Consider the following 17,657-nt stretch of genomic DNA (forward strand, 5'->3'; position numbering starts at 1 on the left):
CTTTCTTCCACATCTCTGATTAGAGTTTTCGAAGCCACAAAAGAAAGACCTTGCCTTGTGTAAGGGACGTATCTGATGCTCTGCGGCCTTCTCGGAAGCTCACGGGGGACCGGTTGTGGGCCTCACGCTTCTGCGAGCTCAGAGCCTGCATGGCTGGGTTGGCAGGTCTGAGGCTTATGAAAGGAGATGTCATGCGGGGTGACGGCTGATTGGCTAACATGATGTCCTTCAGGGAAGGGCTGTCTTCCAGAAAGTTCAGGTCCCTCTGGGCAGACCCCATATCATACTCAGAGTCTACACTCTCAAGCGAGGGGTTATCACTCATGGAGAACATTTTCCCTGGAAAAAAAAAATTACCCAATCCAATAGCATCTTCTTTAAACACACAGACAAAAGCAAGACAAAAGGCAGTCAATAGTCTTGACAGCCCTAATCTTTCAGGAAGATAGGCAAGAGGACTGGAGTACTCTTCGGTTTGGAAAACAGAACTCACCTAAATGAAAAGTTCTTTTCAGGGTTGGGGATCCTAAGTGCATGAGACCTGCAGTTCAATCTCCAGGATCACAGACAATCCTCCATTCTTTCAGAATGCTTTTTCTGGCTAGTTTAACTATCAAAATAATCGTATATACGTTACAGCTGTAAGATCTTGGCCCTTGAAAAGAGCCATACTGCCTTATGAAGCACATTGCAGCTAAAGAATCCTGGAGTGGGGGATCAACCCAGAGGCACTTTGTTTTCTCTCTGTAGCTGCAGAGTACCTAATCCACATAGTCCATGGCATCTTCCTCCTTAAAGGAAGTGGATATGGGATGAGCGTGGCCACTATTTCTTGATGCCTGAAGTATGAAGCAATGCTGTAAGGCCTAACCTGGTGCTTCTCTAATATCATACCTGCCCCGGGCATCACAACCAATTGGTTAGTCACTTCTGACAGAGTGTGCCGTCGCTGCCCACTGCGTGTGGCCTGGAAAGCTTCAAAGGCCTGACTGGGGTCTTCCTCAGCCTCTCCTTCTGTCTCCAAGCCTTCATCAATGGAGGTCTCCATCATACTGCTGGGCAGTGACTGGCATCCCTTCCTCATCAGGACAGGGGGCACAGGATCAAGCAGGCAGCCATTCACCTGTCAGTGTGAAAGGAAAGCTCAGCCGCCGCTCTGCTGAGAAGCACCCACAGCAGAGCCCTGTTGGCCATGACTTAAAGCCAATGAGAAGTCAAGGAAAACACTCAAGTTTATGCATTCACTCCCATGACAGACAACACATACATCAGAAATGCCGGCCAGTCAACTACGGCACTCAGAGACAGAGGCCCACGAGGATCCAGACTGGCAGTGCCACCATCACTGTTACAATAAACAGATTTTGAGACCTTTGCAGATGAATAGGGATGTACTGGTTTGAGGCTTGCAGTTATTATTATTTCTTAAATAAGGAAAACAAAAGGGAAATATGAGCTTTTTTCCCTCTAAAGCAAATGCCCCATAGCTAAGAGAGAACAGTCACCGATATTCTAATTTTCAACCACAAAACATACTGGTTCTGCATACACTTTTATGTTCAAAACTTAAGTAGTGACCTATTTGTTATATTTTTAAACTAGTTTTAATATGCCCGAGGAATGGAAAGTAAGACTTGTTGTAGACAGCAGATACCACAAAAATAATTGAAAAAAAAATTCAAATGGCAAACAGCCAAAACCTTCCATTATAGGATAACAAATGACTCACAGCTCAACATTCCAGCAGAAGTCAGTAAGCCCTCGGCATAGAGTCCTCATCCTTTAGTAGTTCACACAGCATCTACAGTGCCTGTCCCATTGGGAGCTCGGCACAGGTCCTGAATGAGCACACTGCCTTCCTACACAGTTGCCAAGCAAACCACCTAATAGCCAGCAAAACAGCACACAAAGGGGAGTTGTGGTTTCAAGTTCTGGCTGGTAAAAGCCCCAAAGAGCAGGCAATTATTTACCTCATTACTTTAACTATTCCCCTGTGGAAATCAATCCGTTTTCTCCTATGAATAGCTGCTCAGGAGCAGCCAGCAAAGGAGTCAGTTCTGTGGTATTTTCAATTGGAACACACTAGGTAGAGCTATTATTTCCACTGAAGCAGGGGAAGCACATATATATGAGAAGTGATGTAGGACTGCCCTATGGCAGGCACAGGATACTTTCCTCTTACGGCAGTCACTGGAGGCACTGCAAGGACCTTTCTTTGGAGAGGAAGTAGGGTGACTCAGCCTGTGTGCTGGGAACTGATTCTACATGTATCTTCAGACAGAGCCTTCGTGTTGGTAAGGTACCGGTACATGGCAGATACTTTCTTCCCAGACCATACCAATGTCCTCATGGCACTGAAAACAGGAATCTGAAATCTGGCCAGCAGCTGTCATTCTATTCTTGGTCCAGTCCCAGATAAGTTTCTCCTTTGTATTTAACAGTTCTCTTATAGGAAACAATGACCAACAACTCTCATTCTAGATTCCTTAGCTGTCTAGTAAGATAGCTTGCTAAGGCTCTCGAAATGTTTTAAAGCAATTAAGTACTGAGCACCCTTACATGTGCAGCCTCTGGTAAAATGTACTTCGCACTCCTGCGGCATAAGCAATACAAGCAGGCTATTTTTGTTTTTGTTTTTTCGAGATAGGGTTTCTCTGTATAGCCCTGGCTGTCCCGGAACTCACTCTGTAGACCAGGCTGGCCTCGAACTCAGAAATCCACCTGCCTCTGCCTCTGGAGTGCTGGGATTAAAGGCGTGCGCCACTACGCCCGGCGACCAGCAGGCTCTTTATCTTTCCTTAATGTAGAAGTATCACAGAACTCCTTTCCTGAGTTATTCATACCACCCAGCAGTCTCTGTGAGTTTATAGTCTTAAACTGTTACCTTATAAACTTATCTTATTTAAACCAGAAGTGGAGCTGTGTCTGAATTAAATCTTTTCCAGGTATAAAACAATGGTTTGATTTTTTCACTGATCTGACTTTTCATCTAGGAACAGTTAGAAAACAACACTTGGAGGCTGGACAATGAGTAAGAAAGCCCCGTGTTGTGGCTCAGTGTCACCATATGTGAGCACTTTTGACCACAAGTTCAGGTTTCCTGAAGCAGCTGACCATCATGCTGTGATAGAACATGACCAAAAGTAGCTTGGGGAGCAAAGAGTTTATTTGGCTTCTATATCCCAGGGCATAGTCCACTGAGGGGAGACAGAGCAGGAACCTGAAGGGCAGGACCTGAAGCACAAGACACAGAGGAATGCTGCTTGTTAGTTTGTTCCCATGGCTTCCTTAGCCTGCCTTTTACATACATACATGTGTGTGTGTGCGTGTGTATGTATGTATGTATGTATGTATATCACCCAGGACCGTGTGTGTGTGTGTGTGTGTGTGTGTGTGTGTGTGTATGTATGTATGTATATCACCCAGGACCACCTGCCCAGGGGTAGGACTGCCTCCAGTGAGCTAGACTTGCCTCCATCAATCATTAATAAGAAAATGTTCCACAGACCTGCTCACAAGCCAATCTGGTACTGGCATTTTCTCAACTGGGGTTCCCTTTTCCCAGATGTCTTGACTTATGAAAACTGACAACAAATTAACAAGGACATGCTAAGCGGCCAAGGAACTAGATGTAAAATAATCCAGGTATGTTTTCCCTTTTCATCTGTTTCACTGTCTTCTTGCAAGGAAGAATGACCAAGAACTCATACTTTGAAGCTCCCTAATCATCTACTAAGATAGTTTACAAGGATGTATGACTAAAATCTTGGGTTAATCTACATAAATGACATAAGCTGCTAGAAATAAGAAATTATGCTCCAGAAATAATCTAGACAAATTAAATGGCAGGATTTTAAGATATGGCCAAAATGTATAATTAATACCATTTTGTTTTCAGAGACCTCATTTGCAATAGGTGCTATGCACATAGCACCTCGGAGGCTTCAGCACTGACTGAGAAAGCTCCTGCTCCTGTCTCTGAATTCATAATTCCCAAGGTGGTTGAATTTGGAGACGGAGCCTGTTAATGAGTGAAGCCCTGACCTAATAAGATCAGTATCTTTATAAGAAAAGACATGTGGGGTGGGAGAGGGGGTGCTGGAGGGACAGAGCAGCAGTTAAGATGCATGCCGCTGCTCTCGCAGAGGATCGTTGGCTCCCTGCACTGATGATGCTAAGAAGCTCACAAGTGCCTGGTACTCCACCTCCAGGGAAACTGACATCCTGGCCTCTACGGGCACAACATTCATGTGTACATGCCCACAGAGACAAAGAAATACACATATCCATAATTAAAAATAAGCTACATCTTTAAAAAACAAAATAAGAAAAGACACACTAAATCAGTTGTGGTGGTGCATACTTATAATCTTAGCACCCAGGAGGCCAAGGCAGGAGGGCTGAGTGTCTGAAGTCAAACGAGAGACTTTGAAGAGCTTGTTCCCAGTTGCCCCATGGGTACACAGGAAAGGCTGTGTAATGTCTAAAGACAGAGTGAGAAGGAGGCTGTCTAAAAACAGGAAGACGTCATAATTTCTTACAAACCAGCCGGAACTAACTCTATCTTGCCCTCTGGCCTCTAGAACTATGGGAGACAGAATTTCTGTTGTTTAAGCTACACAACCTGTGGTATTTTGTGGGTATTTTATGGTATCACAAAAGTGTGTTCATACAATACACCAAGCATACTACACGCTGCTCAGTTTGGAAGAGTGATGGACCTTATTTAGCTGTCGTCCCTGACACTGGCAAATTCGGGACATACTGAGCAGGCACTGGAGCTCAAACCTAAGACTGACAAGTTACTTGTTTAGGCTCTACCCAAGCTCCTCCCCACAAGCCCCAGACCCCCATTTGTAAAATAGTTGTAAAGTTGTTGGAAGAGTCAACTAATATAATTCAGAAAAATATTTAAAAAAAAATTTTACAATTCAATACACTTTGTTTTTTTTTTTTTTTTTTTTTAAACAAAGCAGAGTGCTTTTCAATAAAAAAAGCATAAGAATGAGCCGGGCATGGTGGTGCATGCCTTTAATCTCAGCACTTGGGAGGCAGAGGCAGGGAGATTTCTGAGTTCGAGGCCAGCTTGGTCTACAGAGTGAGTTTGAGGACAGCCAGGGCTACACAGAAACCCTGTCTCGAAAAACCAAAAAAAAAAAAAAAGCATAAGAATAAAACTACTACACTTTTTCCTACCTGAGGCAAATTAAACAGGTGAAGAAGGAAAGAGATGACTGCAAAGCTAGAAACATCTTTGTAAAGATGGTGCCCTACTATGCACCCAGAGCGCCACTCAATGCCAGCCCTAGGTGCCCCTCACACTCAGCTTAGAACCCCATCCTTAAATAACAGGGCAGAAGAGCTCAGAAGTAAAATTATTCACCATAGCCTATTTATGGATGCAAGAAAAGAGAAATAACTGTGTACAACAAGAGGGGAGTAGTTAAATAAAGAGATATACAAAGCAGTGGCTTACATAAGTGTTAAAACTTATGCTTGTAAAGACGACTTCAGGACATGAGAAACATTCTCATGACTCACTGTTAGATATCGAAGATACAAAATTACACATAATAGGAAATAATTTCAATAATCTTTTCACCCACTGAACCATCCTATCCTTTACCTACCAATTTATAGTATGACATCAAATAGTCTTTGAGTAGTGACTTATAGCTAAATTAATTTTATCTTTGTTCTTTTCACATTGTCAAACTTGATTTTCATGATTGGTTTTATTTTTATGTTTTTACTTCAAATTATAATTTTAAATTTTAAATCCAGAAGTGAAAGTGACATTTCTCCCCAAAGCCCTAGAGCTTAGCACCTCTCAGAGCCTGCTTTGCTTTCCAGCCTTCTCTCACGGTATCACTTTCACAGTGCGGAGTTATCAAGGTGCCTCTGCTACACTTGCATTTTCTTTTTCCCCCCAATATTTTATTTTTTATTCACTTTACAACCAGATCACAGCTCACCCCCTGCCTCCTCTCCTTCCAGTCCAGCACTCACCAATCGCTCCCTCCATTACCTCCTCCATTTCTTCTCAGAGGAGGAGGAGCTGCCCTTGGATACCAACCCATCCTGGGATATCTGGTCCCAGCAGGACTAACCAAATCCTCCCCTGCTAAGGCCCTTGTACTGGCTATTTTTGTGTCAACTTGACACAGCTGGAGTTATCACAGAGAAAGGAGCTTCAGTTGAGGAAATACCTCCATGAGATCCAACTGTAAGGCATTTTCTCAATTAGTGATCAAGGGGGAAAGGCCCCTGTGGGTGGGACCATCCCTGGGCTGGTAGTCTTGGGTTCTATAAGAGTAGGCTGAGCAAGCCAGGGGAGGCAAGCCAGTAAAGAACATCCCTCCATGGCCTCTGCATCAGCTCCTGCTCCCTGACCTGTTTGAGTTCCAGTCCTGACTTCCTTTGGTGATGAACAGCAGCATGGAAGTGTAAGCCGAATAAACCCTTTCCTCCCCAACTTGCTTCTTGGTCATGATGTTTGTGCAGGAATAGAAACCCTGACTAAGACAAATTGGTACCAGCAGAGTGGGGTATTCCTGTGACAACCTGACCATGTTTTGGGGAGGACTGTGGAAGGACTTTGGAACTTTGGGCTTGAAGATCCATTCATTGTTAAGAGCTCTGTCAGATGTTGTGTAGGAGCTTGGAAGATAATGCTGAGAACAGTGCAGAAGATGGAGGCCTGGTTTGTGAAATTTCAGAGGGAAAATTAAAGACTCTCTTCAGGGCCATTGCTGTTTTTATTGTGAAGATTTTGTAGTTCTGGTTAGCTGGGGCTGAAGAATCAGCTGTGATTAACAAGATACCAGAACTACTAAAGCAAAAACTTTGCATTACTGGGACTATTGATGCTGGTTAGCTGGAGCTAAGAAATTAGCAGTGATTAAGAAGAGACCAGCATCGTTGAGGTGACATCTTCTGGGAAGTGTTTTCTGAAAGCACAAAGAGGCTGTGTTCCAGAGATAGGCAAGGTTGTACTCCTTCTGCAGTGGGACTTGGTAATGTGTAAGGGTCACCCAGGTGGTACTGGTTTTGAAGGCATGAAGGGGTCACGCAGAGCAGCTGAGGCTCGGCACTGTGAGAGGCCATGGAAGGCCATTGGTGAAGGTGCAGCCCCAGTTGTAATTGAAGGCCCAGGACTGAAGGGGTCATGCAGTGTTTTGGAGATGCCAGTACCACGAGATGACCACCAAGAGCAGCAGCAGCAGTGGAGTACAGGCATCTGGAGCCCAGAGGACGACGTGTGTGCTACAAAGGGCATGGCTGGAGAAGTGACCCAAGCCCTTGGAGGAGCCCAGAAGATCGTGAGTTGGATCCCAGATGTTGGACAGTTGGAGATTGATTTTTGCTTTGATTGTGACTGTGCTCTGATATTTTCCCTCTTGAAGGAAGAAACTGTTCTAGTGGAGCCCACAGTTAAGAGACTTTTAATTGTAAAAAGACTTTGGATTTTAAAAGAGATGGATATTTTAAAGAGATTGAAAATTTAAGAATATGTAAAGACTGTGGGACTTTTAAAGTTATTTAGATCTTGGGGATGAATAAGAATGTAAGGGTTGAGGCTTACTAGTGATGTGTTTGTGTGTCAAGTTGACAAGGGGTCAATTGTACTGGCTATTTTTGTGTCAACTTGACACAGCTGGAGTTATCACAGAGAAAGGAGCTTCAGTTGAGGAAATACCTCCATGAGATCCAACTGTAAGGCATTTTCTCAATTAGTGATCAAGGGGGAAAGGCCCCTGTGGGTGGGACCATCCCTGGGCTGGTAGTCTTGGGTTCTATAAGAGTAGGCTGAGCAAGCCAGGGGAGGCAAGCCAGTAAAGAACATCCCTCCATGGCCTCTGCATCAGCTCCTGCTCCCTGACCTGTTTGAGTTCCAGTCCTGACTTCCTTTGGTGATGAACAGCAGCATGGAAGTGTAAGCCGAATAAACCCTTTCCTCCCCAACTTGCTTCTTGGTCATGATGTTTGTGCAGGAATAGAAACCCTGACTAAGACAGCCCTGCTAGGCAGTCCAGGTAGGGGAAGGGGATCCAATGGCAGGGAACAGACTTTGGGTCAGCCAGCCCCTGCTCCACTTGTTAGGAACCCACCCGAAGACCAAGCTGCACATTTGCTACAAATGTGTAGGGGCTACACTTGCATTCTCAACCAGCTAGTCCAGGTGTGAACTTGGAAGTCCTTTTATTATAGTCTTTAGTAGTATTACAAATGGACTGACATGTGTACATGGGAGATCTACTCTACACAGGTTGTACAACTGTCCTCCTACCATGGGCTCTATGTCCTGAGGGTCTCAATTAATGCTCAGAAAAATGCCTTCCCCTCCGGCCCCATAAAACCCAAGTCAAAGTTTCAAGTTAGACTCCTTCAGTGACTTTACTAACAATTAAGGGAATGAGAAGTGATCTGTTTTTAAATGCACAATACTAATTTTTGATCACAAGTAGAAATGGAATTATCAATATATACAGCTATGATAATCTTTCAGAAAATAAGTGGGCTATAGTGAATGTATATGAAGCCATGTGAACAAAGGAACTGAAAGATTCTTTGGTGTATGCATTTGCTTTAGTTGGAAGGAGCTAACAAAATGATGCACATCAGTCCTGGAGATGTTTATGGCCTGCTCTGAGTTTCAGGGTAGCAATGCCAGTGCTGGGGCCAGTTCCAGTTTGACTCTCACGCCTACAAATGTGAATATACCATCTAGCAATGTCTGTATCTTCTGCAAACCATTTCCTGTCTGTTTCCTAGTAACTACAACAATCACAAGCTTTAAAAATAGCTTGCCCTATATATTATAGCAGACAGTGTTCAATCTGTGTTTTGGGCCTGGTGCCTTTACAGGCAAGACTTCAACACATTGCATTTTAATTTCTTCAAGAGAATTAGATCGTAAAAATGAATTATGCTGCCCTATTTTATGTCTAAATGCTGAGCATGAATTACACTAATGTGTAATGCTAGGCAAACACAGGCACAAAAAGCAGACTGTCCACAGGAAGTAGCCTCATCTTTAGGGCTGGACAGTAACTATTCTTGTATAGCAAGTTGGTTTACCACCTGTTGTGACAGTCTGGTATGGAGCTGCCACCACCACTGTGCTCCACAAAGCTCATGCAACTCATGAATCTGCCTGACATCCAGAGGTCCTAACTGAATGCCATTTGCCATCCCATTTCTAAGCTTGGAGTTCTACACTCTCAACCCCAATGTTACCATCCCCTCCTCTCCTATTTCATGTCCACCCCCATATTTCAGGCCCTGTATCATCTCCCTCCTGGACCCATGCTTACTGAGCTCCCACTGTCCTTGCTCCCTTGCCTGTCTGCTGGAGAACCGCTCAGGCAGTCTCCAAGACCAGCACGCATGCCGTGTCTCCTTACTCAGGTCTTAGCTGGTGCCTGACTATTCTATCAGCTGTCCCAATAAGTCACCAGTTCCACACCTGGAACACTGCCCAAAGAACTGACCTGCTTGCTTGCTCTTCAAAGCAAACATATACGTTTTTACTTGTACAGTTTTCCTTCCCATGCCCTTTCCCTCAGAAGAACAACTGCTTTGACACAGATGGGCCTGATTACCTACAGCACCCTCCCTTCCCTGATGAAACCCCGCCCTAATTTCCAGCCACACAGATTCTACTCTACTTCTGATAGTTATCCCCAAATTTTCCTGATCAAGTACAAAATCAATTCCCCTACTTCTTTCTAGGTTCATTTGACTGACATTTCATCAGTTTATTCAGTAGTTGGCCTGCTGTGTTAGTTTCATACAATTTGTGTTAGATTACAGTCTAGTAGGGTACTAGGCAAGCTCATGTCTGATTCATGATTTTTCTTTATCTAAAGAGGGTAAAATATGGGAAAACAGTATTTGTTGACTATTTAAAATCTACCCTAAACCACACAGATTATCTTACTTGTCACAATGGCTTCCTAAAAAACATATAGAGAACATAGTTTTATACAGAGCAAAACGAATTCACCTTGCCCAAATTCACACAGCTTAGTGAAGCAGTCTGAACACACTACATTCTTTTAGGATACTGTTTCCTATTAATATGATCATCTCTATAGCACTTGGTACTGAGTATATACCACTTACAAGTCAAAAAGAATCCACTGCATGAAAGAAGTGGTCATCTTTCATTTCCTGGCAGTCCACTTTATGCAATACACTGAATACAAACTAAACCCGTTAAGCATGCCCAGGCTGGATCAAAAAGGATGCTCACTCAGTCAAAAAGAGAGCCTATACTTTGTATTTATGGTTTGCTGTGCAGAAAGAACACAACAATAACAAAGTGTAACTCAGCACAATAGGTAACATTTTGTTTTTAAAATCATAACTTGTGAAGAGTCAGCTAACCTACCTCCCTGACTTAGTCATACACTCAGTTATGAAGAAACTTTAAAACTTGGGAAAGAAGAGGAACTGCTTAGGGAAGGAAGAAACAGAGGGCTTATGTGGCCTGGAGTTGTTACTTAAACAATGAGACCTGATCTCTGAACATTTTGATACAATTCTTCACCAAAACAACATTCAACAAAACCATACTACCACATTATGTATGACACTGAGGTCTCCACCCACTCTCCACTGCATCGCAAGCACACCATGCAAGCACAGCGCCTTACCTTTGGAGTGTCGACACACTCTTCCTCCATAAAGGCAGCTTCTGCTTGACAGCTGGATGTTGGAAATGAAAAGGCCTCCACATTGGATGCCTGTGGGAGGAGGGTAGATCGCATCAGTCTCACGTTCGGTGGATGCAAGGTCACTGGCAGCCCCACAGTTTGTGCCTGAAAATATGGCAAGAACAGACAGTGTGGGAACAAATACACTCACTGCTCTTGGAACAAAAGAGTTATTTGCTGGAACTCCAGAAAAGATTTGATTGCGTGTGTATGTGTATGCGTGCACACGTTTGTGGTGAACGCTGAATTTAAAGTCTCACTAGTCAGATATTCTCAAATAAATTATACAGAGTTTGGTTCCTGTCTCATAATGATAGTCTTTGTAAAGAATCAAAGAGTGGTCTTTGTCTCAATTCAATAAACTATTTTTTTCTTTTTTTAAAAACTATTCTACCTGGAAAGATTAAAGAAAAAAAAAAGGCTCATAGGAGCTCAACAAGGAGGTACAGATAAACACAATCCCCAGAGCTAGTACAATCTAAGTACAGGAAGTAACTCTATTTTCCTACTTCCCCTGCCCATGAGCAGAGGAAGAAGACAGAAGTGGCTACTCAAGGTGATAGGAAGGTCCCTTTCTTTTGAGAAGAGGCAGTCTGAATACATACAGCCTGCTAGAGCGACAGGAGACATGCTTATTGCTGCAGAGTTCCATTCCTGGGACCAGCCTGCTCCATGGAGCTTGGGTCTCTTTCTGTCTTTGCTTCTTATAAGCTCTGGGCCTACTGCTTGTATCTCTTAAGTGATGGAGTATCAGACATGAGCCACCACACTTTGGCTTCCTGTGGGTGGTTCATTCCATTGTTCTGTCTCCTTTGTCAATGCTTTAAGTGAACAAGGACAGGCGACTCTCCTTCTAGCCATAGCCTTAGAAACTGGCAGAACAACTTCTCAGATGTGCTGCTTTGAACATAATAGACACTGTGACAATCTGGGGAACAATCGTCATACCAGACTCCCATAGGAAGAAGCAGAGCCTCCATTTTCCCTGCTATAGTTATGACAGAAGATACAGGATGCTGACTGTTAAATTCACACAAAAAAGGGACAAAAACCACATGAAATTGTAATTTTTTTTCCAGGCATGGGCTTAATTTGTAGATCTATCACTTACTATTTCCATGATGACTTTAATCAGGTAATTTAACTTTCTCTGAACTTTTCTTAATTCATAAAAATGGGTGTAATACCCACTTCATAGTGAAGTTAAGGTTGAAAGGTAACACATGAAACCCTCAGCTTAGCGTCATAAACTCTCTTCCTCCCAGTCTTAAAATGACCCCAAGGACAAAACAACTGGACAAGAAGACAAATGCAGTTTTGGAGTCAGTCAGTCTCTCATGGCTTCCAGTTGGAATTTTAAGTTGATTTTTGCTGTTGTTTGTTTTTGTTTTTGAGACAGGACTTCTCCATGCAGCTGTGGAATTCACTGTGTAGTCCAGGCTAGCCTGGAACTTATAGAGAGCCAATAGCTTCTACCTCCTAATTGTTGGGATTAAAGACATACACCATCATGTTTAGCTAAATTGATAATTCTTAAGGAGGAGGCATATTCTTTCTTTACATCTCAAAATTTTGAGTATACTTAAAATATATATATATATAGGATACATTGTGATACTAATAAAACAGCAGCAAACCATCCGTGGCCAGTGGATGGGAAACACCACAAACAGTGCTGTGCACTCTCTGAGCACGATGGAGGATCAGCTTCTTGCTCATCTTTTTTCTTTGGGGTTATGTTGTATATCTTGGGCATCTCTCTGGTTACCACACAACAATTTCATTTCCTAATAAATGTACATTTAGTACATTCCTACCCTATCACCAGCTTTCAATTAAAGCGTAAAACAAAACGGTTGATTTCTAGTTCTTCAATTTCTTAACCTGTTCCTTCTGTCTGAGAGCAGGGAACGCCTTACTTGAAGATACTGCACTGGAAATGAGATGCCGTATCTGATCACAAGGCTGTTCTAGCTCCATCCCGTTTCCCCAATTCTTTATGGTGGACTGAGCTGTATCAGATTAAGTATATCACATTTTCCTTGACAACTTTTCCTTCCTTTCCTTTCCTTTTCCCTTTCCCTTTTTCCCTTTCTTTTTCTCTTTTTCCCTTCCCCCTTTTCCCTTTTTCCCTTTCCTTTCTTTCTTTCTTTTTTTGGAGGCAAAGTCTTACTTTGGAGTCCTGTTTCAGGATCTACAGTGCTAGGATTCTAGGCACACTGTCACACCGGGTCTCTTCCACAAATTTTACATTTGACTTGGACTGCAGAAAGTGACCATGAACTTAGATTGAGGAATAATATTTTGGTGTGACACTTCCTAGGAAACAGAATGGTATGTTTTACAAGTCCGTGTGAGCTGTCTTTCAGAAGCTGAGGTATGGCATGGTTGAGTATTTAACCTACAAAGCCCTGGATTCGATCCTCAGCACTGGGCGAAACTGTCCTTTTTAATCAGGGAGGATATCACGCACAAAGGTATTCTCAAATTATAAAGGTGGTGAGAGAATGTTATGTTACTATGTTGTCCCTCCTGGCCACTGAGTTACAGGCCCTTGTTACATGGCAGGCTGGTATTCAAGAGAGATGTAAGACACACAGGGTTTCCCCACAATCCATGTGCTGAGAGGGCACAGCAGAAGGTAGCCATCTATTAGCTTAGAAGAGAGCTTCTGGTAGAAATTCACTGCAGGCACCAGATCATGTGCCTTGAGCCTTTAGAACCTTAAGGAAGTAAATGCTCATCTGGCATTTTGCTATGGCAACCCAAACAACTTAAAAGTAAGCTTTGTCCTATGATTGTGGAGCAACCTCTAATCAGCAATTAAAGAAAAGAGACAACCATTTCATTTTCACCTGCTTAAAGCTGATACAAACTTGAAGTGGGTGGGTTGTTAAAAACTAGTATTTAGGGTTAGTGAGAAAAATGTAAGAGTTTTCTTTTCCTAAATCATTGTCTGATATTTCTGGTACGATACACAGTGAATGAGAGTACTGACCACCTACCTACAGTGAGCAGCTCACTGTTGTCTACAAAATAAGGGTCCTCCATCACTAAACTAACGACTCCCTATGAGCACGGGGTGGCTCCTAGGTATTTCAGGGGCCTTGGTGGCTATGATGCTGCCTTGCAGATGGGAGCTGTGCTTTGTTGAATGCAACTATCCCCACAGGTTGACTAGTTTTATCTTATTTATTTATTTATTTATTTATTTATTTATTTATTTATTTATTTATATATGAGTACATTGTAGCTGTCTTCAGACACACTAGAAGAGGGCATTGGGATGGTGGTGAGCCACCATGTGGTTGCTGGGAATTGAACTCAGGACCTTTGGAAGAGCAGTCAGTGTTCTTAACCGCTGAGCCATCTCTCCAGCCCTTGGTAGCAATCTTATTAAGGAGGCACCATTTTCCTTTTATTTTTAGGAACACAGGATCTCAGAAATTCTTACCTGAGTAAAATCATTCATCTCTACATGGAACTTAAGGTTTGCATGATTCTATAGTGTGTGTGGTCTCTGTATTAGATCATGTTGTTTTCTCAGTTTTGTTTATTGCAATGTCAGGGAACAAGTGCTCTACACTCTCTTTAAACAAACAAACAAAAATCAGAGAATTAAAACAAAGATGCTCTATTAAAACTGTTACATCCAAATAAACAGAGAAGTTAGCTTTTTAACAAGGCACACTAAAACACAGAGGGCAGGGAACAACTCTTCAGCTGTGGGACCTCCTTGTTAGAGGGCCCAGAAGGCACTTTCAACAAGTTAGTAGGTAAGCTGGGCAGCCTTCTATTAGAATTGGACACATTTGAAATTACAGAATGCACAGTTTGATGCTGACCTGGCCAATGTGTACAATGAAAAGATTGTGTGGTGTGCTTAGTAGTAACAAAGTCAGTAAGCAAAAGAAGCCACGTATACTATTTACCTGTCTCTCAAGTCAAATCAAATACAAGCTGAGCTATCTCAGGGATGTGCTTACCACGAAGATCAGAAAGGATTATCTTGTCCAGTAACACACGCACATGCTGGGGAACAACTGCTGATGAAATCCCTCACCACTCTCACTTGCGAATGTGTAAGAAGACTAACGGAGCTTATCTGAGAAAGCCTGTAACTGCACTGGGCATCCTGCTTCCTATCCCTCTGTCTAGACATAGTTGTACATAGGAAGCACATCACTATAGATCACTACTATCAACACAGCTCAGGAGTTCTTTTGTCCCTTTTCATCCCTGCTTAGAAGCAGTGCTATTCAATTTTGAAGATTCTTGAGTGCTTAGAAATACTCTGGTCCACATATCTGGAGCTACATTGATGTAGTATTCCCTCACATTTACATTACCACATTATTTTTAAGATATTAAAATATATATAGTTCACCTGTTAGAAATCAAGAATGTTCATCCCCCTCCCTTCTCGTGTTCAATAGAAACCAATGCAAAGCTCCTCATGTCCCTGTCCATCAGAATCCCACTGAACTATGAGAATCCTTCTGAACTCACAGAAGCAGAAGCATCCTAACTGGGAGAAGCACTCCTCTCCCAGCAGATCACATCCTCTCGTGGCACTGAGCCATGACCCCACTCTGCCCCCACTGAGGCCTTTGAGAACACTGAGAAGACGGTCACCTCTAACTCTGCTGTAGAACAGACACTCAACATTTGCTTTGTACTATTCTTGGGCTTCACAGATACCAACTCACCTTGTCACTGCACTTAGTGCCATTACCACTTTAAAAAGCGAGGCACAGAATCTGGGGTTTGCTCTGGTGTTCCTGAAGTGCAGTTGCACCTCCAAATCAGAGCTAAGCCCTCACGAGATCTGCCATTCTTGGCCTTCATCCCTGTTTCTCCCAGCACCACATTAAATCTTCAGCATTCTGCATCTCACTTGGTATGAGAATCTTGTAAGCATTTCTCAAAAATTTCTGCTCTTCCAAGACAGAGCATGGTGGCACATGCCTTTAATCCCAGTACTTGGAAAGGACAGGCAAGAAAATGTCTGTGAGTTCAAGGCCAGTTTAGTCTATATAGCAAGTCCTAAACCAGCCAGTGAGATCCTGACTCAAAACAAACAATAAACAACCTCCTGCCCCTGGTCTCTCCTAAGCAAACCATCCTTTCCATCCCCCAGACTACCTACCTCATGGTCTGCAGAAGCTCATGATCACATCTTCACCTATAAGTCCCTTGGCATTTAGAGCTTTTCACAATATGGCTTCCAGTTACCACTCCAACTTTTATTTCTGTAGACTTCACTTCAAATGGGCTAAATTATTAGGAACAAGACCTACAATGGTCCATGTGAGCAGTTGTGACCATCACTGGGTGTCTCCTCTCTAGTCACAATGTCTTCAGTACTTCCTGTCCCTGTCAAAGTCTCACATCTTCATGAAGGCCTGTTTTACATGTCATCTCTTCCATGCGGCTACCTATTCTCTGAGCCTCTCTCTCCCTTGCCCTCATCCTGCTTTGAAGGATGATTCTGGTTGTATCTTTGCTTCTGAGATACAGCTCTGAGAGCAAGGATGGTGTCCCATGCATTCAAACTCTTAGAGTGCCTAATAACAGCAGCTTGCATACAGTCAATATGTAAAAAATTCTGTAAATGAACTGAAAGTACAGGCTACTTCCATTAATTCTCAATATTAGCAAATGATTAAAAGACAAAATACCTCTTAAAAAGAAAAGAACTGAAAAGAAAGTGAATCCTTAAAAGGAGGAGGATGCTAACAGTTTTGGGAATCTAGTGAATGACAGTGGATGAAACTTTCTAGAAAAACTGTAGAGGATGAGATCCTAACCTTTCCTACCAAATGATAAAAAAAATGTGTCCAACATAAAAAGGCACATACAAAATGAGACTAGTGGCTACATGGCTGTTGTTACCTTGGCAACTGTTTGTTCGGCAATGGTGCTAGGCCGACGCTGGCGGCCATCAAGTCTCTGCTCCACAGGAAAACTGCTCCTATGTGATTTTAGACGTTCCACCAACAAGAAATAAATGGCAGCAAAGTGATTATAGCTCTTGTTTTGCAAAGACTGAAAGAGAAAACAGGTGCTGAAGGTAGAGAACTGTGAAAACCAACAAAGGGGTCTATACCATTTAAAAGAGGGGGTACAATCATGCAACCTGATAATGAAATCACAAAACTTTTTCTTTCTGTCTCATGTCTTCTGAGAAGGGAAGCACAGGCTCCACCATGATATTCAGTCCAAGGGCACTGGACCAAGTGTGCTCTCTGAGATCCACTCACAGAAATTTCCACAATAATTCTGGCTTAAGATTTTAGAGGTGTTACTTTCATTCCCATAATTTTAGGCACCAAGATACTTAAAAAATACAGTAGTGAAGTATACCTCCGAGCAAAAACCTTTCTAGAATTCAGAGACAGGAAGACGTACACTTCAGGTCTCTAGATTCACCAAAGGTGACATCTTTAAATGAGTGTTTGGTTCTATTTCTTTATTTTTTATCAGGGATCCATTAATTTTTCTGCATTAAGAGAAATGTCCCAGCACTTGGGAGGCAGAGGCAGGATTTCTAAGTTAGAGGCCAGCCTGGTCTACAGAGTGAGTTCCAGGACAGCCAGGACTATACAGAGAAACCCTGTCTCGAGAAAAAAAAAATGAGAGAGAGAGAGAGAGAGAGAGAGAGAGAGAGAAAGAGAGAGAAAGAGAGAGAAAATGTCATCACTGCTTCACACAGTGGCTGCCAGTGCTGTGATATGGCCCTATCTCACAGTGATAACCAGGTGTAAAGTTGATCAACTCCCTGTGCTCAAACTTCTAACTTTATAGCTTGACTAAAGTTCAAATCATTTGAAAGCTCTGGTGAATGAACAAAAGCCTTTGTGGACTTTCTGGTGATTATTTTGGGCTGGAGAATGACATCTGCATGCTAGATGGAGAGTCAGTGTGTCTGCATTC

At 42.8% G+C, this 17,657-nt stretch overlaps 1 protein-coding gene across 3 annotated transcripts in view; it reads right to left on the reverse strand.

The window, feature by feature from the left end:
* Sik2 (salt inducible kinase 2) overlaps positions 1-17,657 on the reverse strand; it is a 119,073-nt gene that overhangs the window by 5,649 nt on the left and 95,767 nt on the right. For 2 of the 3 annotated variants that reach the window (XM_085844639.1, XM_029481051.2), the window contains exons 8-11: positions 16,617-16,769; positions 10,662-10,826; positions 895-1,123; positions 55-339 (exon numbers count right to left, since the gene is read on the reverse strand). In XM_085844639.1, the coding sequence (XP_085700765.1) occupies positions 55-339; positions 895-1,123; positions 10,662-10,826; positions 16,617-16,769 (832 nt within the window). The remainder of the gene's footprint in view (positions 1-54; positions 340-894; positions 1,124-10,661; positions 10,827-16,616; positions 16,770-17,657) is intronic. The other variant, XM_085844638.1, reaches the window with a different exon arrangement.

The sequence above is a fragment of the Mus caroli genome, unplaced genomic scaffold, assembly GCF_978045245.1.
Source record: "Mus caroli unplaced genomic scaffold, Mus_caroli_1 scaffold_11, whole genome shotgun sequence".
NCBI classification, from domain to species: domain Eukaryota; kingdom Metazoa; phylum Chordata; class Mammalia; order Rodentia; family Muridae; genus Mus; species Mus caroli.